This window comes from Myodes glareolus, chromosome X (assembly GCF_982192425.1).
Source record: "Myodes glareolus chromosome X, mMyoGla1.1, whole genome shotgun sequence".
Lineage (NCBI taxonomy): Eukaryota > Metazoa > Chordata > Mammalia > Rodentia > Cricetidae > Myodes > Myodes glareolus.
In genome coordinates, this window is record NC_142053.1 from 47515949 (window position 1) to 47539499 (window position 23551).

The 23551-nt window shown below is 39.1% G+C and overlaps 1 protein-coding gene across 2 annotated transcripts in view; it reads left to right on the forward strand.

Annotated features, from left to right (window-relative positions):
- Col4a6 (collagen type IV alpha 6 chain) overlaps positions 1 to 23551 on the forward strand; it is a 314700-nt gene that overhangs the window by 124256 nt on the left and 166893 nt on the right. For both annotated transcript variants that reach the window (XM_048428528.3, XM_085685130.2), the window contains exon 3: positions 17435 to 17518. In XM_048428528.3, coding sequence (XP_048284485.2) covers positions 17435 to 17518 — 84 coding nt within the window. The remainder of the gene's footprint in view (positions 1 to 17434; positions 17519 to 23551) is intronic.

Genomic DNA, 23551 nt, shown 5'->3' on the forward strand with positions numbered 1-23551 from the left:
TGATTTCTTCGTGTCTTAAAATTTTCAGCTTTCATAATATCTGGATTTTCTTTCCATTACTCTTATCACAGTTCTTATTCTTTAAGCATTTATGTAAGTTTATTCCATAAGACACAGTCTCCACCCTTTGAGATTTGTCTGTTGAGAGTTCTCTGCTTAAGTCTGTACCCCATTTTTATTAGATAATTTTTTCTTTTGATGCCAAGATTCTTGAGTTCTTTGTGTAATTTGGGGGATCGGCTCTCTGTCCTATGTAGGGTTGGTGAAGATCTTTTCCCATTCTGTAGGCTGCCATTTTGTGTTGTCGATCTTGTCCTTTGCTTTACAGAAGCTTCTCAGTTTCAGGAGGTCCAATTTATAATTGTTGCTCTCAGTGTCTGCACTACTGAGATTATGTTTAGGAAGTGGTCTTCTCTGCCAATGTGTTAAAGTGTACTTCACACTTTCTCTTCTATGAGGTTCAGTGTGGCTGGCTTTATGTTGAGGTCTTTGATCCATTTGGACTTGAGTTTTGTGCATGGTGATGGATATGGATCTATTTTCATTCTTCTACATGTTGATATCCAGTTATGCCAGCACCATTTGTTAAATATGCTTTCTTTTTTCCATTTTATATTTTTAGCTTCTTTGTCAAAAATCAGGTGCTAGTAGGTGTGTGAATTAATATCCAGTTCTTCGATTTGAGTCCATTGGTCCTCCTGTCTGTTTTTATGCCAGTACCAAGCTGTTTTCATTACTGTAGCTCAGAGTTTGAAGTCAGGGATTGTGATGCCTCCAGAAGTTCTCTTATTGTACAGGATTGTTTTGGCTATCCTGGGTTTTTCGTTTTTCTATATAATGTTGAGTATTGTTCTTTCAAAGTCTGTGAAGGGCATTCTAAATTTTTATTTGCTAAATCTAGCCACTCTACTTATTTGCAGACCATGGGACCTGTCTCCTCCAACCTTAACACATGAGCATCCTTCAGTTGTGATCAGTATCTAGACTTAAGAAAATATTGTCTTCCATGGATGTTCAGCAATACTGGCAAAAGGAAAAGGACAATCTACTTAAAACATTCTGGGCAACATTTAGATTGTGTGTTAAGCATTTGCTAGGCAACTTTAAGTTCTTTTCAAGCAATGCTACATCCCTCTGGGTCCTAACTCATTCTGGATATGTCGAGCTTTTTCTATGCAATCCAGAATGCTCATTTCTCTCTGATGTCCTGACCCTGTCGGTTAAGTTTGTGTGTGGAGTGAATACACTTGAGCAGATGTTAGAGAGAAGTGCCTTTCAGAACCACTCAGCAACGTCTGGTGTCGGCTTCTTCTTTAAGATAAAACGTGGGTGACAAGTCCATCTGGTGAGGAGCCAGATCCCGCAGCTCACTTTCTTCTCTTCTCAGACTTTCATTCATAAAATCACGGGGAGCTTTTCTTCAAAGGGAAATACACATTAAATGTAGGACAGAACTCAGTGTGGTTTAGCATGTGTATTTGTTTATATTTCATAGAACAGATTTTTCTTTAGAACTGTTCAAAGTCATATTGGATTCTCTATACTACTAGTACAATGTTGAGGAACATTGGGATGCTGTTAAAGGGAATCTGATTAGTGAAAAAGCTCTGAGCTTTAGAACCAAATTTGGGATTGAAACCCTGTGACCTTGGACAGGTGTCCATTTAATCCTCAGTCCTCAGTTTTCTCTTCTATGAAATATGATAGTAACGGTGTCTGCCCCACAGTGAACTATTTAACTTAGTGCATTGCAGATGTTCATGCTGTCAACACTGATGAATGTAGACCCAGGAATATGTGTAATGCACTCCAGGAGGCTTCTCTTGAATCCTGGACCCTGGATCCATAAGCAGAGAATGGATTTTTTTTTTTTTTGGTTTTTTGATACAGGGTTTCTCTGTAGCTTTGGAGCCTGTCCTGGAACTAGCTCTTGTAGACCAGGCTGGCCTTGAACTCACAGAGATCCATCTGCCTCTGCCTCCTGAGTGCTGAGATTAAAGGCGTGTGCCACCACCGCCAGACGAGAATGAATATTATAAAAAAGTATCTTACTGTCTTGTAATCTCTTCCTCATTTACACATTTAGCTGGGCACTGCTAAAACCTAACCTCAAGTCGTCACTTTGTCACCAGCTCTGAAACTCATAGGTGTTAGCGTTGTTTATTTTACCTAGGAAATGGTGAAATAGAAATTCTTTTGTTTCAAAATTAGTTATGGGACTCACATATGAAAGCTGTCTAGAAAATGCGTTGATGATAAGGTAATAATGTGACGTAATTAATGTAATCTTTAAAACTGCCTAAAAAGATGTATCTCTTTCTATCCCTTGTTTTCCCTGACTGCTCATTTTCAGAATAATCTTGACGCTAGTTGCAATAAATCCAAGAGGAAAAAGAGGGACTAGGGATAGAATTACCTGGTTTCTTATTGCAACTCGTATTTGACTCCCTGTGTTGGGAAGTCATATAATAGCTGAGCCTGCATTTCCTCACATTTAGAGAGAATTGATCATTGAGTGAGCTCCTCTTACGGATCTCCTGTACAATACTAGTTACTCTAAAGTTCACCCTATCTAACATTTTGAGCATCTTATATATGTCCAGCATTTTACTGGGGGTATTATGTTAAACCTTGCAAAGACCTGAAAAATAATGCCAGGCATTGAGACATAGAGGATTTAAACTGATTTTTGTTATTAAAACAGCCAAGGCTTTCGTCTCCAAAACCTCAACATCTAAAATGATAGGTATAAATGTAAATAAGGAATTGTAGTATCTCAGGTTTCTTAAGCTAGTAGTGGAAGAAATCAAGAGATTTGGTTTTCTCACAATGTTTATAAATTCAAAAGAAAACAGAACTGTTCATTTTCTGTAAACTCCCATAGTCGATTGTTGCTGGTCCAAAGACTTTGCTTTAAGAAGCAGTATTTTCTGCTCATAAGTCACCTCATAAGCAAGATATTCTCTGATTTTCCCAACAGAGCAGCATTCTGACCATGATACTTTCTATTCTCCTTATCTTTTCGTATTCTCTTGCATGGTGTATATCATCCAACAAATAGCTCACATTAATTTCTTTACTAGAGCAGTGGTTGTCAACCTTCCTAATGCTTTGATCCATTAGTATAGTTCCCCATGTTATGGTGACTCCCAACCATAAATTTTTTTATTGCTACGTAATAACTATAATTTTGCTACCATTATGAATTGTAATGTAAATATCTGATATGCAGGATATTTGATATGCAACCCTTGTGAAAGGGTTGTTCTATCCCTTAAAGGGGTCAGGACCCATAGATTGAGAAACACTTCTCTAGATTGTCAATGCTATGAGAATGGGAATTTCCTTTCTCTTGTGATTGTATGATATAGTTTCTTCACTTCATATATAATGCTGTGCTTAACACATAGTAGGTGTTCAATAAATATTTTTGAATGAGTGAACAAAATAAAATGTTGGAGAGCCAGGCTTTTGTGACCCAAGATAGGTACTGTATAAAATTGTTCATAAAGAGTTCTCCTTATACTCTATCTCTTGCTTCCTTCGACAGTGTCGTCATTTCAGACATCATGCATTGCAGAAGCCCTCATGATTTTTCTGAGGGTAATTATTTCACATCCTTTTTCTGACTGGTTACTGGTTTCAGAGCTAGAGAGGAAGACATAATTCTGATCCTAGTCTGAGGGAAGAACCAAATCGTTGAGCAAAATAGATTAAAATGGTATTTTCAAAATGAAGGAACTAGAACTTCTACTACACTTTTTGGAAGAGGGAAGAAATATTTTTAACATCTTCATCAAGAAGATGGTATTTGATGTGGGTTTGAATAACTAGATAAGTTTGGTGTGTAGTAAATAGGAAAGGGGTAGGAAGGTAGGAAGCAGATAAACAGTATCTGCAAAGAGGTAGATACGAGGAAGAGATATTAAAACCATTTAACATCTACAAATCCAACTGGACATTCTGCCAAGCCAAACATCTTTTTGTTTTTTTGATGTGACAGTCCTAACTGTCCTGTAACTAGCTCTTATAGATCTGACTGGCCTCAAATTCACGGAGATCCATCTGCCTCTGCCTCCTGAGTGCTGGGATTAAAGGCATGTGCCACCGCCGCCCAGCACCAAATATCTATTTTAATTTATGAAATATCATGAAAGTACCAAGACATACCACATTGGTAGTCAGCTCAAGGAAGGCAAGGTCAAATGTTGCAGAAATGTTAAGTTGTCTGACACAGGGACACCTTAACATGATGATGAGAATTAACCCTGGAAACAACCAGGCTCTTCAGTACTTTGCATTATTTATTTACTGAATCTTACTATGCCATGCACATACTAGTCCTGTTTTGTTGATTAAAATACTGCATATGAGCAAAATTACACCCACACACACACACATTTACCCAGTCCAAAGCTTAGGGAGCATCATAGAGAGGGTGTGGCAAGAATGTGACATCTGGAAGATTGGGTGGAAAGCTGTAAAATGATGGTATGGTTGGTTCACACACCAGATCATAGCAGTTATGGTTGTCTACACAAGACCTACACAAGATTAAAATGGCAAAAAATATCCAGTATGGATGATAAAGGGGCCTCCTAGTCCCCACACCTAGCAGAGGAGCTAATGGCAGTTAGTAACTGCTGATGTAAAGAGAATTACTCTCATTGGTGGATGTGTCATCTGGTAGGTGATCCACACATCAGTGGGTGGCCCTTGCATATATGCATAACACTAATTGGACTCAAGTGATTATTTTATTTTATTAACTTTTTTTTCCATTTAATTTACCTACTGACCACAGTTTTCCCTCCCTCCCTTCTTTCCCAGGACTCTCATCTAACTTCCTCCCCATCCACTCCTCCTCCCTTTCTATTCAGAAAGGGGAAGGTTTTCCATGGCCTTGAACAAAGTATGATGCTCATATTCTCATTTCTCCCACTCTTCAACTGCACTTTGGGAGTTCAGTCTAGTGCTCATATGGGTCTCTGCCTCTGTTTCCATCAGTTGCTGGATGAAGGTTCTATGGTGATATTTAAGGTATTCGTCAGTCTGACTACAGGGCAAGGCCAGTTTGGGCACCCTCTCTACTATTGCTTAGGGTCTTAGCTGGGATCATCCTTGTGGATTCCTGGGAATTTCTCTAGAACCAGTTTTCTTGCTAACCCCATAATGGCTCCCTCAAATAAGATATATTTTTCCTTACTCTCATCCCGACTATCCCTACTCCCTTAAGTTCTCCTTGCCCCTCCCCTTCTCCCTTCCTCTTCTCTTTCCACCTCCCTTTTCCTCTAACCCCCATGCATCCAATTTTGCCAGGCAATCTTGTCTATTTTGACTTTCCAGGTCGGTCTATATGTTTTTCTTAGGGTTCACCTTGTTACTTAGCTTCCCTGGGATCATGAACTATAGACTCAATATCCTTTGTTTATGACTAGACTCCAATTATGAGTGAGTACATACGATATTCATCAAAGCTGGGCAAAGTAATCCAGTATGGGTGACAGTTTCCCAAAAGCCAACTAAGCACCAGTGACAGATCCTGATCTCACTGCTAGGAGCCTTACAAACAGGCAAAGCTAAACGACTGTCACATACATGCATAGGACCTATGTTGGTCCCATGCAGGCTCCCTGTTGGTCCAGAGTCCATGTGCTCCCATCAACTCAGGTAAGTTGTGATTATTAATAACAAAAAAAATAAAAGGGGAACATGAAGTTAAGGCATAGACAAGGTGGATGCACTAGGGAAGAGTCCTAGTAGACAAATAATGATAGGAGAATTTTTCAAAGAATAATTAAAATTTTTAATTTGAAAAAGAGATGAATTTTTAAATGAGCTATACAAGCACAATACCTTAATCAAGAGCAGAAACATATATACATATATACAGTATAACAAAATTGATCTTAAATTTGCATCAATAAACCAAGATCCATACCAATTCAAATCTCTATAGCAAATCTCCCTTTAAATATAAACAAACATTTATAAACAATATTTGAGAATTTTGGCATAGTTATCTAGATTACTTCCTGATGTTTGGGGTGCTGTTAATCAGGTCTTTCTTGGTGTATTCTTTGTACTAGGCTCGCTTCAGACAGCAGTTGGGCAAAGTAATTTTGGAGGGATGTTCACAATGACCTTTCAGGGGATCTTGGTTCATCAAATCACACCAATCTAGAAGGACTCCACAGGTTCTCATCCTCTGTGGAAACAAAAGAATAACCTCTTTACTAAAGCAACATATCCTTAGACTCAAATTTTGAAGACAAAATATCTTTAAAGTATATATTTTGGTTACTTAGCTCCTTCATAGTCAAAACATTCAAAGACAGCACAATAATATATATAATTCAGCCTCTCTTTGTATATCCCATCTTTATGTGGCTTATTTGTTTTTAATTCTATTTTTTAAATATTTCATTATCTTTACTCCTTTAATCTATGACTGTACTCATTTTCTTCTCTCTTCCAAACCTACGTACACCCATCCAACACTGTGACCAATTTAGAGGTCTTTTATGTCTGAATCTGTCCTATTTGTGTATCTGTAATTCTTAACTGTCCAGGAGCACTTCTTAAAATGCTAAGTGCTTCTTTAAAATTTAAGCTGTGCCATTGCTAGGGGAAATACTGCACTTTCTGCTTGCCCTGCCCAGCCCAGCATGGCAGAGCTGTTTGCCACCTCTGAGAGACATGCACAATGCCCCAACTCTGGGCACACAGCTGGTTCATGTTGCCATTAAGCAATTTGTTGCACTCTGTTTACAAAACCACATTTAAATGCACTGCAGATGGACCTCCAGAAACAATCAGAGTTCATGCTGGCAGCACAGCCCAGAAAGCCAGCATTTCAAAACCATAGCTTTTTTTTTCTGCTATGGATGAATCAGAAAAACTTTTCTTAAAGGAGCCGCAGCTTGCCATAAGCAAGCAAAGCCAATTAGGGGGAAACATGCAACTAAACTTTGTTTTTTAGTGTCTAGAATTTTTTTGCAAGCCCTCTCAGGTTTTAAGTGGATTTTAGTTGTCCACTTGGGCAACAATTTGTTGAACTGAAGGGATGCTAGTTGGTTCCTTGGCCCCGAAACAATCACACAGAAACTGTATTAATTAAATCACCGTTTGGCCCATTAGCTCTTGCTTCTTATTGACTAACTCTTAGATACTAATTTAAACCATTTCTATTAGTCTGTGCATTACCACAAGACCGTGGCCTATCAGCAAATTTTCAGCACAGCTGTCTCCAATGGCAGCTCCATGGCTTCTCCAACTCCTCCTCCTTTCTTCCAGCATTCAGTTTAGTTTTCCCCACCTACCTTTATTCTCAGGCCCAAGACAGTTTCTTTATTAACCAATGGTATTCACAGCATACAGAGGGGAATCACACGTCATCTGGTTAAAGAAACAAGTTGTTGTGCTTCACAATGTAAGGACCTTTGGACAAACTGTCCCATAGCAACATGTGATGCTTTCTCATTGACTGGAACATTGAGTGCTATAGCTTTTCACTGATGTTGAAGTGACTAGGGAAGATGTGAAGCTTGAATATGGCCATGGGATGTGGAGTAGTGGGATAGAAATGGCATTAAGATCATAAGTGTTAGCACGTGGTCCTTACCATTATGTCCTAGGTCAAAATAATTTTATTAGAGCCTCTTACACAAGGATTCTGCACTTACAAACTGTTTGGGAAGGGTGGACCATATTTGCTTATCTAAATGCTGGCAAAAGTGGCACTTAATAGTTTGGGGCCTTGTATACTATGATGAATTATACTGTGTTATGACCTACATTCATGCAAGTGAAAATGGGTTGTAATAATCAGAGTCCATTACATAGGTACATTTTACATATTGAAATGATTTTTGATGGCATTAGTGTTCCTAAATAAAGCTAGCAAATTAAAAAGGGACAACGTTATATTTTTTCCAGAGTGTTATGAGCTCTTTACTGCTTCAGTGACTCACTGCACCAATCACAACTGCTGTCCTGAGATTTGAGTAACCAATACCATAGCCAGCATCACCAGTTCAGAAGGATATCATGTTTGTGTTGATTCTATATACAGCTGTTAGTCTCTGACTACTTCATTGTACTTTCCATTATAGCTATGAATGCATTTTAAAAATCAAAAATACATATTGTTTTATTTAAATGACCCATATATTAGTTCATATATCAAAATATCAATAAAGTTGTTACTTTTTGCCCTGGGCATTACACCCGTTGCCTTGCATGCACTAGGCAAACACTCTACCATTAAGCTATATATCTATTAGGTCCATTTGGTTCCTTACATTTGTTAGTTCTCTTATTTCTCTGTTATGTTTCTGTCTGGTTGACTTATCCATTGGTGAGAGAGAAGTGTTGAAATCTCCTACTATTAGAGTGTGGGATTTGATATATGCTTTGGGTTATAGTAATGTTTCTTTTACATATGTGGGTGCTTTTACATTAGGGGCATAGATATCCACGATAGAGACTTCCTCCTGATGAATTGTTCCTGTTATGAATATAAAGTGTCCATATCCATCTCTTCTGATTGATTTTGGTTTGAAATCAATTTTGTTAGAGATTAGTATAGCCACACCTGCTTGTTTCTTTGGTCCATTTGATTAGAAAACCTTTTCCCAACCCTTTACTCTGAGGTAGCATCTGTCTTTAAGTTTGAGGTGTGTTTCTTGTAAACAGCAGAATGTTGGATCCTGATTTCGTATCCATTCTCTTAACCTGTGCCTTTTTAATAGGTGAATTGAGTCCATTGATATTAAGTGATATTACTGACCAGTGGTTGTTAATTCCAGTTATTTTTTCTGGTGGTAGAGTTTGTGTGTAACAGACATCTATAGAACATTCCACCCAAACAGAAAAGAATATACCTTCTTCTCAGCATCACATGGAACCTTCTCAAAAATTGATCACATAATTGGTAACAAAGCAAACATCCATAGATACAAAGAAATTGTAGTAACCACCTGTGTACTATCGGATCACCTTGGAATAAAGCTAGAATTCAAAAACAATTCTAACCCCAGAAAGTCTACAAACTCATGGTAACTGAACAGTCAGCTACTGAACCACCCTTGGGTCAAGGAAGAAATAAAGAAAGCAATTAAAGTCTTCCTTGAATTCAATGAAAATAAAGACACAACATACTCAAAACTATGGAACATTATGAAAGCAGTGCTAAGAGGAAAGTTCATAGCACTAAGTGCCCAATTAAAGAAAACGAAGAAAGCACACATTAGAGACTAAACAGCGCACCTGAAATCTCTAGAGAAAAAAGAAGCAGACTCACCCAGGAGGAATAGAAGGCTGGAAATCATCAGAGAGCTGAAATCAACAAAATAGAAACACAGAAAACAATCCAAAGAATCAATGAAACAATAAGCTGGTTCTTGGAAAAGTCAACAGGATTGACAAACCCCTATCCAAACTAATCAAAGTGCAGAGAGAGAACATGCAAATTAACAAGATCATAAATGAAAAGGGGGACAGAACCACAGACACAGAGGAAATTCAGAGAACCATTAGATCTTACTACAAAATCCTGTATGCCACAAAACTGGAAAATGTGAAAGAACTAAACACTTTTTTAGATAAGTACCATATACCAAAATTAAATCAAGACCAGGTGAAAAGTTTAAATAGACCTGTAAGTCGTGAGGAATTAGAAGCTGTCATCAGAAATCTCCCTACCAAAAAAAGCCCTGGACCAGATGGTTTCAGTGGAAAATTCTACCAGAATTTCCAAGAGGAACTAATACCTATATTCCTTAATATGCTTCACAAAATAGAAACAAAAGAGTCATTGCCAAACTCCTTTTATGAAGCTACAGTCACCCTGATACCTAAACCACACAAAGACTTAACCAAGAAAGAAAATTACAGACCAATCTCACTCATGAAAAATTCTCAATAAAATACTGGCAAACTGAATCCAAGAACACATCCAAAAAATTATACATTATGATCAAGTAGGCTTCATCCCAGAGAGGCAGGGCTGGTACAACATACGAAAATCTATCAATGTAATCCATCATATAAATAAACTGAAGGGAAAAAAAACATCATTTCATTAGATGCTGAAAAAGCATTTGACAAAATTCAACATCCCTTTATGATAAAGGTCTTGGAGAGATTAGGGATACAAGGTTCATTCCTAAATATAATAAAAGCAATATAGAGCAAGCCAACAGATAACATTAAATTAAATGGAGAGAGACTCAAAGCCATCCAAATAAAATCAGGAACATGACAAGGCTGTCCGCTCTCTCCATACCTCTTCAATATAGTGCTTGAAGTTCTAGCAATAACAATAAGACAACATAAGGGGATCAAATGGATTCGAATTGGAAAGAAAGAAGTCAAACTTTCATTATTTTCAGATGATATGATAGTGTACATAAGCAACCCCAAAAGCTCTACCAAAGAACTCCAACAGCTGACAAACACCTTTAGCAATGTGGCAGGATACAAGATCAACTCCAAAAAATCAGTTTCCCTTCTATACACAAAGAACAAAGAAGCAGAGAGGGAAATCAGAGAATCATCATCTTTCATGATAGCCACAAATAGTATAAAGTATCTTGGGGTAACTCTAACCAAGGAAGTGAAAGATCTATTTGACAAGAACTTTAAGTCTTTGAAGAAAGAAATTGAAGAGGATACCAGAAAATGGAAGGATCTCCCTTGCTCTTGGATTGGGAGGATCAATATAGTAAAAATGGCAATTCTACCAAAAGCAATCTATAGATTCAATGCACTCCCCATCAAAATCCCAACACAATTCTTCAGACCTTGGGAGAACAATAATCAACTTTATATGGAAAAACAAAAAACCCAGGATAGCCAAAAAATCCTATACAATAAAAGTACTTCTGGAGGCATTACCATCCCTGACTTCAAACTCTATTACAGAGCTACAGTAATGAAAACAGCTTGGTATTGGCTTCGTATGGAATGTTGACTAATGGAAACGAATCGAAGACCCAGATATTAATCCACAAACCTATGAACACCTGATTTTCGACAAAGGAGCTAAAACTATACAATGGAAGAAAGAAAGCATCTTTAACAAATGGTGCTGGCATAACTGGATGTCAACCTGCAGAAGAATGAAAGTAGATCCATATCTATCACCATGCACAAAACTCAAGTCCAAATGGATTAAAGACCTCAATATTAATCTGACCTCACTGAATCTGACAGAAGAGAAAGTGGGAAGTAGTCTACAACACATGGGCTCAGGAGACCTCTTCCTATGTAGAACCCCTGTAGCACAGACAGTAAGAGCAACAATTAATAAATGGGACCTCCTGAAACTGAGAAGCTTCTGTAAAGCAAAGGACACTGTCATTAAGACAAAAAGACAACCTATTGACTGGGAGAAGTTCTTCACCAACCCCACATCAGACAAAGATCTGATCTCCAAAATATATAAAGAACTCAAGAAACAAGACTTTATAATGCTAATTAACCCAATTAAAAAATGGGACTCTGAACAGAACAGAGAATTCTCAACACAAGTTCGAATGGCCCAAAGACACTTAAGGTCATGCTCAACCTCATTAGCGATCAGGGAAATGCAAATCAAAACAACTCTGAGATACCATCTTACACCCGTCAGAATGACTAAAATCAAAAACACAAATGATAGCCTATGCTGGAGAAGATGTGGAGTAAGGGGAACACTCATCCATTGTTGGGAATGCAAACTTGTGCAACCACTTTAGAAATCAGTGTGACGGTTTCTCAGGAAACTGGGAGTCAATCTACCTCAGGACCCAGCAATTCCACTCTTGGGAATATACCCAAGAGATGCCCAATCATACTACAAAAGCGTTTGTTCAACTATGTTCATAGCAGCACTGTTTGTAATAGCCAGAACCTGGAAACAACCTAGGTGCCCCTCAATAGAAGAATGGATAAAGAAGGTGTGGCACATATACACATTAGAGTTTTACTCAGTGGTAAAAAACAATGACATCTTGAATTTTGCATGCAAATGGATGGAAATAGAAAACACTTTACTGAGTGAGGTAACCCAGACACAGAAAGAGGAATATGGTATGTACTCACTCATAAGTGGATTCTAGCCATAAATAAATGACAGTGAGCCTATAATTTGTGATCCTAGAAAAGCTAAATAAGAAGGTGAACCTAAAGAAAAACATATAGTTATCCTCCTGGATATTGGAAGTTGACAAAATTGCCGGGCAGGGGTGGGGAGCACGACGGTTGGGGTGAGGTGGGGATAAGGGGAGATGGGGGGAGAGAAGGGAGAAGGGGAGAATGGGGAGAGCTTAAGGGAATGAGATGGTTGGGATGAAGGAGGGGTGGATGTGGGAGCAGAGAAGTATAGATCTTAATGAAGGGAACCATTTTTGGGTTGGCAAGAGACTTGACTCTAGAGGGGTTCCCAGGTGTCCAAGGAAATGTCCCCAGCTTGTTCCTTAAACAGCAGAGGAAAGGGTGCCTGAACTGGCCTTGTCCTATAGCCACACTGATGAATATCTTGCATATCACCATAGAACCTTCATCTGGTGATGGATGGAGATAGAGACAGAAACCCACATAGGAGCACTGGACTGAGCTCCTAAGGTCCCAATGAGGAGCAGAGGGAGGGAGAACATGAACAAGGAAGTCAGGACTGTGAGGGGTGCGTTCACCCACTGAGAAGGTGGGACAGATATAATGGGAGATTGATCACCAAGGCCAGTTGGACTGGGACTGAATGATCATGTGATCAGACCGGACTCTCTGAATGTGACTGAAGGTGGAGGCTGACTGAGAAGCCAAGGACAATGGTGCTGGGCTTTGATTCTACTGCATGGATGGGCTTTGTGGTAGCCTTGTCTGTTTGGATGCTCACCTTCCTGGACCGGGGGGAGTGGGGAGGACCTTGGACTTCCCATAGGGTAGGGAACCCTGACTGCTCTTTGTCCTGGAGAAGAAGGGGGAGGGGGAGTGGGGGGAGTAGGGGGAGTGGAGAGGAGGGAAGTGTGAGGAGGGGAGGAGGTGGAAATTTTTAATTAAAAAAAGCTATATATCTAAACTATTTTTTTTACTTTTTTTATTTTGTGGCAAGCTCTCACTAAGTTGTTCAAACTATCCTTGACCTTGTGATCTTCCTTCCTCAGTTACCCGAGTAGTTGCACCACCAGATCAGAATGTTTGCATTCTTATAATAACTTATTCCTATCATTTTCGTTTCAGGACTACAAAAGAAAAGAATAAATACTTGTAATAGCCGTTATGATGGTGGTCTGGTAGAGTTTTAGAAAAACAATGCCTTAGACTATTTCCCAAAGTTTTCATAGTTTTAATTTTCTTTGGGCCTAAATGGAGGATTGGATTTTTCAGTGGAAGTTGAGAGCACTCAATGGTAGAAAGGATTACTAAGAAAACAAAGATTTCAGTGACCCCATACAAGTTAGGATAGAGGACAGGCTTTCTAAGGGCTTTAACTCTGCCCACCTCACTGTAATTGAAGACTTCTGTGGATACTGCCAGGGCTGACATTACAAGCTGACATCCATTGCCTTATGACTAATGAGACTTCTCTGGTTACTTTCTTCAGTAACAGAGAACAGCAATCCCTCCTTGTCAGTCAGCTCATTCTGGAGAATTCCTAGGAAACCTTAGTTTCTGATCCTTATACTTTTGCTTAGCTACTATCATTGGTATTTTATTCTCCTATCTTATTGAGCCCTATGACTTCTATAGTAGAAATATAGAAGCTCTTGATCTATTATAGACCATTTTTTCACTGTTGCTTACCCTAGACCCCAGTCTGATATGCTAATTTTTATGGGAGACCAAACAGATGCCATATGGAAATGGAACCTAGTTCCAAAATAAACCTGTTGAGTATTCTCAGTTGAAAGTTGTAGCTTTCCCCATTTAATAGCATGTATGGCTGTTTTCTCTTCCCACAAATTATAAACATTCCCTAAAGAGTGATTTAGAATGCCTGAATATTTGGGCACACAAATAAAAAATAATCATAATCCTAAGGAGAAGAATGTTCAATATGAAACAATATGACATCCAGGGTGAAATCTAAAATCAGTGTATCAAACCTATCACTTCCTTTTAAGGATTGCAAAGGAATATAATAAATACATGTAATAGAAATGAGTTACTCTGTTAGTTTTATTTTTATTTTCTTCTTGGTCTCTACCAGCTCCAAGCTGCCTCCTCTCAAAGTATCCTTTGATCTTGCTCTCATGAAAAACTTGCCCGTGTGTATACTGTAAAGTGGAGGGCCAACTGGAAAGTGTAAGGTACCACTTAGCATGTCAAAAGCATAGAAGAGAGATAAAATATCTCATGTTGGGAAGGTGTTTGGAATCTAAAATAGTAATATTTTGTCATAGCTCTGCCATCACTACCTTATTATGGAGGTGTTTTGGCGATAAAGTATTGTGGGAATGTTTAAAGAGATAAGAGACCATCTGAAAAATTCACTGTGCTCTCTGAGAATAAGAAAAAGGCATGCATTACACAGAGGGAGGGAAGTGTGAGACCAACTCATAAATATGCCTTTCTTTTGTGGAAAAAGTGACCATTATTAAATAACAACAACAACAAAAAGTCAAATGATACTAATCCACTCTAGAGATAAAGTTTGTGTTGCATATATTAGCTAGAATTCAAGTTTAGCTGTTTTTCCAAGGTGGTAAGGTCAGAATGACAGTTTTCTTCCATTTTGAGTCCTTGAATTGAGGCTCTGGTAAAAAGAGGACTTAAAAAACACTACGGCCCACATGTTAAAATTCTTTGAGGATAGTCTTGATTCATGTCATGGTTTCATCCGGTAGTCATCAATCATTACTCGAGGGTCATCTTTTTCTTTAGGTATTAAGGTTACAATGTTGTCCAAGACAGATGACATTTTTGATGAAACGGATTTTGTGTTCTAGTGGGGGAAGACAGTGTGTGATTCTAAACATGTAACAAAGGAAGTAACTAGGGACCACATCAAGGTGAGTTTTCAGGAGTGAGAACAGACAAACTGAGACCTAGCTTACAAAAAGAAGCCAGAAATAAAGAAAAACCATCTGGAGAAGAACATTCCAGGAAGCGACACTGCTCCTGTGGCAAAGCAAATCACTAAAATTTTATTGTAAAGTGATTCTTTGGTACAATGCTCTTTAAGATAAAAGCAAATTTGCATGCTAGAGAAAGAGCTATACTATTTATAATTGCTTTACAAATGTTCTATAGAGTTTTCTATAATGCAGGATATACAGCATCTTCAAGGTTTTTCAGAGTTGATCAATATTTTGGTAATACAATTGTTAATGCTGAGAACACTATACTGTATAAATGTGTACTACAAATAAATGGCAGACACAAATTTAGGACCAATTCAGAAATTGTTGGAGTGTGTGCCTTAATGCCAAGTCAAAATTCATGTAATGATTATTTATAAAATTAAGTCAACAACTTAAATGAGAAATTTTAAAAATCAAACATTCTAATATGATGAAATCCAAAGTCATACTAATCTGATACATGTTGAGTAATGATGGCAGGGAACTACTGAAAGTCATTGTTTCCTGTAATTAAGTCATTATATGTCTACAAAAGCGGGAAACTTTTCATGTTCTAGGAAAATATTGCAGTTCATAATGTGTAGTAGTCTCGAATCTACCTCATAATGTGCAGAGGTTTCTCAGGCAGTGTGGTGACATGCAAAGAGCAACATATTTATACTGTGTGTTCACAGGCAGTGAAGCCACTAACACAGCATGGGTGAATGCTGCCAGAAATGCCTCAAACTCCTTGCATGTTTGATTCTGAGTTAGTTTTTAGTGGCTGCACGTTGAAAAGCACTGTATCGTTTTCGAAACTTTTTGTGACCACTCATATTCTCTGTCACATGACCCCAGATGAGGTCACAGTCTACAGTTTGAGAAGCTGTGGTTCTGTTGGCAGGGAAGTTGAAGATCAAGAAGCTGTGTTTGGAGAGGACTCCATGCTGTGTGATAGTGTGGCATGAGGGAAGGTACTGAGATGACTTGAAGAAAGTGTCAAAATGTCAGGGGAAACTACTTTATAGCAACCCATTCTGTAGCGACTAATCCAGTACCCCGGGACTCACTCTAGTCCACAGAGATCCAATTTACATGCTGAGTTTTTTAAAATATAGTGAATACCTGCACATGTGCTTAGAGCTGCATCAGCCATGGAGAGACTGAGATAAGTTTAGACAGCATGAGCACATATCAGGTTATTTGAGGGTCTTGTAGAACTTCAATTGATCATCATTGTTATCATCATCATCAACGTCATCAAGCAGAGTAGAGGGAACAATGATGTTCAAGAGTGCCCAGGATGCTGTGGGATGGTCCTTGAGCAATTTGAATCTGACTCATGAGGTACAGGAGAGACACTTATAAGGTTGAATGATCTGCTGAAAATAGACCCTGAGGAGATGGGAGCAGGGTTGAGGGTGACTATTTTTCATCTCCTACTATTTTTTGAGCATGTTCTCCTGGGTAATTATCTACAACTATTTCTTTGCCAATAAGTACAAATCCATAAATCTCTGAACAACTTCTTCCACACGAGCTCCATATAACACATATTCTCTTGTATTCTGTGACTGGAATATTTACTAATGAGATAGTGTCTGTAACATCATTGCTCAACCAGCTATTTGATGAGGTATAGACTTTACCTAAAAGGATGCTAGTCAGGGTTCTCTAGAGTCAAAGAATGTATGGAATTAATAGCTCTCTATCTCCACGTATATATGTGTGTTTATGCACACACACACACACACACACACACACACACACACACACACACACACACACACATATATATATATATATATATATATATATATATATATATATATATATACCAGACAGACAGACAGACAGACAGATAGATAGATAGATAGATAAATTTACTGGAATGACTTACAGGCTGCAATCCAACGAGTTCAACAATGGTTGTAAATGACAAGTCCAAGAATCTAGTAGTTGCTCAGTCCCTTGATGTCTCAGCTGGTCTTCTGGATGTTCTGACAAGGTGAAGGCAAGCAGGCAAAGAAAAGTAAATCCTCCTTTCTTCCATTGTTCTTATCTAAGCTTCTAGAAGAAAGTGTGACCCAGATTAAAGGTGTGCCTCCTGCCTCAAGATCTGGGTTAAAGGCATGTTGTTCTCTTGCCTTAATATCAAGATCACCCTCCATTTCTGGATTATAGTTCATTCCAGATGCAGTCAAGCTGACAACATAGAATAGCCATCATACTAACATAAGATGAGTCTTTCTTTCAAATGACATCATTGTATGAAATCATTAGTCCATTACTTGGTGAAGAGGAATGTGATTAAAGGTTAGATTCCCCGGGGTAATGTCTTTCCCTGGTTCACATGATCTGCTAATGTTTTCTCTTTTTTTAAATAGGGACAGAAGAAGTCCTATGGAAATTCATGCGGGAGCCAAGATTGCAGTGGAGGCTGTACATGCTCCCCTGAGAAAGGAGCAAGAGTAAGTTGCTTATTGCGCTGTTGAAAGACAAATAGTCACAGAGGATGTTATCTGTTTTATATGTTTCCTTTAAAATTAAATAGTGTAGAATGTACTCTTATGACCTCATAGCACAAGCAAAGTGATGAGAACAAGCTGGAAGGAACTTTGTTCACTACTAATAAGCAGAAAGAGACTGGTCAAATCTCTGAGGGACCATGAAGCAGTTTCCTTCACAGACTTAATGCCAAGGCTCCCCCACAGTGTCATTGGAGTGTTTCCAAGAGCTAGTTAGATTGTGCAGAACCAGATTATGATAATGTTTGTAGATACGTGGGGAATTTCATAGCTCATTTATATCCACGTAGTTTCTCTCTGCCACTCTAGGGAACAGGTGATCCCGTTTTTATCTACAGATTGGGATGCAACTTCTCCCAAATCACTGGCTTACTGGGGATAGAATCAAGAGGAGGGGAAGCTGTAAAGTCCAGCAATGCAGGCAACTGTAAAAATGGTTTGCAGATACTCTATTAAAATAAAGGCTATGTTTTAAAATGCATTTTACACATCCATACAAAGTGCCACATAACTCACAATAAGCACAACCTTTCCATCAGTGCCTATGTACCCTGGCCACCATTTATTTTCACTAAATAAACTTGTGTCTTTAGTATAATGTAGAAAATGTATTCAAAGCCATCCACTCTACTAAAATGATAGGTAGATTTACCCTCAGAACTTATGGCCACCGTGCCATGAGTTCAGATCTTCTAACTTCTAGAATTATGTTATGCTTGCATTCTCCTCAAACTCAAATAAGCCAAAGAGGAAGATAGTAGCATAAGTAGGTCAAGCAAACCTTCGGATACATAGGCAGAGGGAACATGGTGACCGTTCCCCCTTCTCTTTCATTATCTTCCATTTGCAGTAAAGTGAAATGTCAAACTATGCCAGAGTCTCAGGGAAAAGAATAAAAAGCCATCTCTTCATCAGAAAGGATCATGCCCATTAAAGACATGAACTTAGAAAATCATAAGCTATCAGAAAAGGAAGGCATTTTAGGGAGCTGTTCATCTTGTCCACTGACTGTACCACTTTAGAGGGACAATGACTTCCTGGCTTCACACAGTAAATTGATGACAGATTCCTGGCTATTGTGTGGGTCTTTTAATTTCTTACCTGTTTGTTTCATTCACTTACCTACTCCTATCTTCTGGTGAAGCTATGTTTATTGTAGCCACCAAGGCCAGTGCGTTCTTTTAAAAGGATTTTTTTTACATTGATTTATTTTGTTGGAGGGCACTTTATGCATGTGGAGGTCAGAGGATAACAAGTCTCTGAACCATTTGAGCCTCGGGGCTGGAACTCTCTTTTTTCTCTCTTTGTACCATGTTGTTTCTCTCTTTGTACTCTTTGGGTCTCAGGGTAGAATTCTGGTTGTCAGTCTTGGCAGAAAGCACCTTTAGCACCCGAACAATCTCGCTGGCCCCAATTCACTTTTCATCAGTGAGCCAGGAGTACAAAGCAAAGGTCCCCTTGATGCTCTCTCGGGACCACTATTGTCTTTGTGACTCTTTTCTACGTGTAATCAGTAATGTGTATGTACACATATTTACATTCATTCTTCATTTTAAAAAACATTTATTTCCCAAATAGAATTGAAATGTATTGGGGAGAGGGTGTTTATTTTCAGTTTTTGTTGGTGGTGGTTGGTTGGTTTTGGAGATGTGTGTATGTGTATGTGTGTGTGTGTGTCTTTGTGTGTTAATCCTTAAGGGCTTTCCTTCGACCCCTAGTTGAATGACTGTCCCTTTTGCTGATCATTTTAGGTTGTTCTGTATTTTTGCCACTTCATAAAGGTAAAGCTGTCTTGAAAATACTTAAAGTTTCTTGTGCAGATACCTACATAGATACTAAAGATCAGAATTATTATGTATCCGTTCTAACTTTTAAAACTATTGGAAAATTCCCCACAACGTATCTTTGAATTCATATCCTCATTCTCTTGGTATGTGAATGTTTGTGTTGCCACAGTTTTACTAGTACAATGAGTAAAATATCTCCTCATTCGCTGATAACCCGTGAATCTCAGCACATGTCTACATATTCACTGCAAGTCTGTGTCTTCTGGGGATTTCCTGCACATATCCTTTGAGGTGATGGATCTTATTACTGCAAGGACATGGTAAATCAAAATGGCCCATGTGGAAGCAGAGAAGATGTGAAGTTTGACAGCAAACAGTGTTTCCTGATGACGCGTGGGTGGGACATGGTGATAAGACTCAAGCATCGGGTAACTGAGGAACCCTCAACCACTTGTTGCTTTGGAATCATTTAACAGTGACTGAATCCAGTCCTCCAGAGGCCGGTCCTCCACCAGGCACACATGCCTGGAGCTACCTCACTCTTTAACCCCCAGGCTGAGGTTTGATTTTATCAAGATTCTCAAAGGAACCCTCATTTGGGTTCCGAACATTTGGAGCCCAAGTCTAACTTCTCCTTTGCAAATGTGAGTGCTTGCATGGGCGGGGCAGAGCAAAGTGAGCTATCACTGTGCACAGCTGCGTTTCAGAAGACGTAGGCTCCGCAGTTACTTGTGTTCTTAATGTCTGTTTGTGAAGTCTGAGATGTCTGAGCCTATTTGCCAGGCTTAGCGCAATGCACCAACCTGTGATTTATGAGTAAAGAGCAAGAATGTTGTATTTTTACAAACAGGTAAGGCCCCTGCTCTTAGGACAAGCTGGGAACATAAGTGCTTAATGCCACAAAACCTCTGTGTCCTGTTTTGTCACCCTCCCAGCTCTCCTAAATTCTCAGGAACAAGCAGAGTTGTTTAATCTGGCTTCAGCACTATTAACCATGCAGGACAACCTCTTGGTCCGCTTTTTGTGCAGATGTCAGAAAGATTTGAGACTGTTTTCCTTAGCTGAGCAGACGGCCCCATTTGGATTTCAAGCTGTTCTTCTCCAGCTGGGAGGAAGCAGAAGATTGGGTCACTTCTGAGCAATGCTGCAGCCCCTGGCAGGCCGCCTCCTGCCTTGAAGAGACATCAACTACATAACTTGCTGGGCAGTATGTACTTTTCCTTTGCCAAAGGCCTCTTGAACTGACTGGGATATTTCCACAACACCTAACATGCCTACAAACAGCAATCCAACCCTTTTTGGCTGCAGTTATCTTGGACTAATGTCTCCAAAATATGCCATGCCTAGTAAAAGCTCTAGCCAAATATGGAGGAATTGTGTTGTGCTTTCTCAAGCCCCACTGTGCTTTTTTTTCATAGGGACTGTGCTACATAACTTGCTTAAATCCTATTACTGAAATCTTAGCCTACTAAAGAAAGGACAATTTCACTAGGAGATGGCATATCTCCTAGTGCTAAATAAAAGTAGTTGCCTTAACAAAACTAGACACTTAAATTTAATATTTGACTTTCAAATTTCTTCCTTGGGTTTAAGTTTGTTATCCAGAGGAACCATTCTTTTCCGTTATTCTCTTGATTTTATTTTTATTTTGTTTTCCTGTGATTTGATTAACGAAAGCATTTTAGATTGACATCCACCCCTTTCATTTTTCCTTTACAGGATTGGAAAACTGCCTGTGTATTAGTGCCTGTTACTGTGTGTCTGTCTGAAATTGGGGAAGTGAGGAGGAGCTCTGTTTTGTTGTTGTCGTTTTGTTTTGTTTTTAATATTATTTCAGAGTTTTAGCTGTTTTCACGACCTTCTGCTGTTTATGTACGACATGGCAGACTTCTCACTATCTGCTGTATCTAAAGGATCATTAACAACGATCCAACAGAATGATGATAGCAGAGCAACAGGGAATCTAAGACGATAATGCAGGAGTATATGGGGGACAGAGGAAGGAAGGAAAGATGTACACAGCCATTGGCTACTTCACAAGAAAATGGAGAGTCATGTCGGTATCCATGGCACAAGTCAACCGATACAAGGAATGCCAGGGGTTCATCGGAGAGTAAATAGACCAACTAGAGGACAGTGCATCTGGGTTCTGGACTTTCGGGTAAATATATTTTGGATAGGGGGAGCAGCAGCAGGATGGAGATCAACAAGAATTTGGGTCATTTGAGATCAATTTCTCAGAGAACTGAAGTGTCATAAACTCTCAAGCTGTGTAGAAGAACATGGCTTCCCAAATCGTGAAATGGACAAATGACCTTTACCTAAGGGAATCCAAGCAGTCTGTGCAGATGGCACATCAAACAGTTGCTTACACTAGAAAGCTAGCAGTCGTCCCTGTGTTTCCTTTCCCCACCAACCCCTTCAACATGTTGTCAATTTAGCTACCTTAATCAATCTGCTAGCTTATCCGGTCTCGGTCTGTGATGATTCTTGCCGGAATTCCTGCCATTGAGTATAGCTTGTTCTCCCAGCCCTTTACCTCACTCTATCCTAACCATTGTGTTGCCCTAATTTTTCCAAAACCACATCATTATGAAACTGTTGCTTAAAATCGTTCAGTAGCCACCCCTATAGATTCCCAATAAAAACCTTCATTGCTAAATGTTCAAAGTCCTCCAAGACCTGGCCTTTAAGTCCCTCCCCAGCATTTCCTCTCATCACTACACAACATTTGCCCCTTCGCAAATGAAACAGACAAAATTTTAAGTATACATATGTAAAATATATATTTATACATATATAATACATTTCTCAGAAGCAGGTGTGTGTTTTTAATACCACTACTCTGAGGGTGCTAGCCATTCATTGGCTGTACTTGTTCTCTGCTAACTGACTTCTGTTAAACCATCCTTTAAAACTAAATACAAGCTTCAACATTTGATGAGCTATAAGGCTGATGGTATCTACCCAAACATCTTTCCTTTATGTGGAATTACAGCAAACTCATCACTTGTTAGCACTGGCCAGTTTTATGAACTCCTGAAGGACAGACACTGTCTTATACCTTGCGTGGCTGGTAAGCATGATAAACTGTTTCATAAAGGACTGGCCAACTGACTATGTGTAGTTCCAGTCCTTCTTGACATGTCCTGGGTTAGGTATGAGATCATTATAAAGCCATGTAAGTCTCCTACCCAGAAAGGCACATCAACACTGAAAATGGAGAATCCAGGGCAGGCATTTCCTCGTGTTCATTGAATCCCATTTGGTTGTCAGGGTTCCACATTCTGGCTCTTATTGTTTGCTTTGGGATCTGGCATTCCCTAACTCCTCTGAGATTTTTACTATGACTCTTCTTTTGCCTGTTCACTTCTTATTTTTTACTTACAAGAGATTTGGACAAAAAAAATCATTTTCTTTTTCTGCCATCAATCTGCTCCACCAAGATAAGGGCATTCTTAAATAATTCATAACTTTTGGACACCGATTCCCTTCTCCTTACCACCAACTTTGTCCTTAAAGCCTTTTAATCTTACACAAAAATGATGGGCTTGCATTTCACTTGTTTCTTCCCCTTCGTGGGGAATAAGGGGGGGGGGGTTGAGTCTGAGCAGGGAAGTAGCTGCTGGGTGACAGTAGGGAAGGGTGGTAGGAAAGGTCCTTTGGTAATTACGTATGCTTATTTAGGTCCAGGGATAACTGATAATAATCTTAAAAGGCTATTTAGGTCTAGGGGTAATTGATGGTAATCTTAAAAGTTAGTGTCTGTGCTCTGGCTCAAGGTGAAGTCATCGCCAAGATGTTCACAGATGATCTTAATCATTTGTTGATCATATTGGAACATACATGGAGTTTATTTTCCTTGCTGGAAGAGCGGTTTCTACTAGAAAGAAGTCATGTAGCTGGAGGAGAAGGTGACTACACAGATATAAAGACAGGAGAACTTCTCTGACTCTCCAGAGACCTAAGTGTTAGGCCTGAGCTCTGCCAACTACTGTTTTCTCCTCCGAGGGATTCAATACACCTCGAAGTAAAATAAAAGCAGTGCATTGGGTGATCTCTAAGAACCTACCACCTCCCATGACCTACCTTAGGCACTCTGTTACTGTGCTCTGAAGTTCTATTTTCCCCAGAGTGACTTCTTAGGCTGTCTACTGTTCTGTTGGGGTATAAAGAGCAATGCTTGACA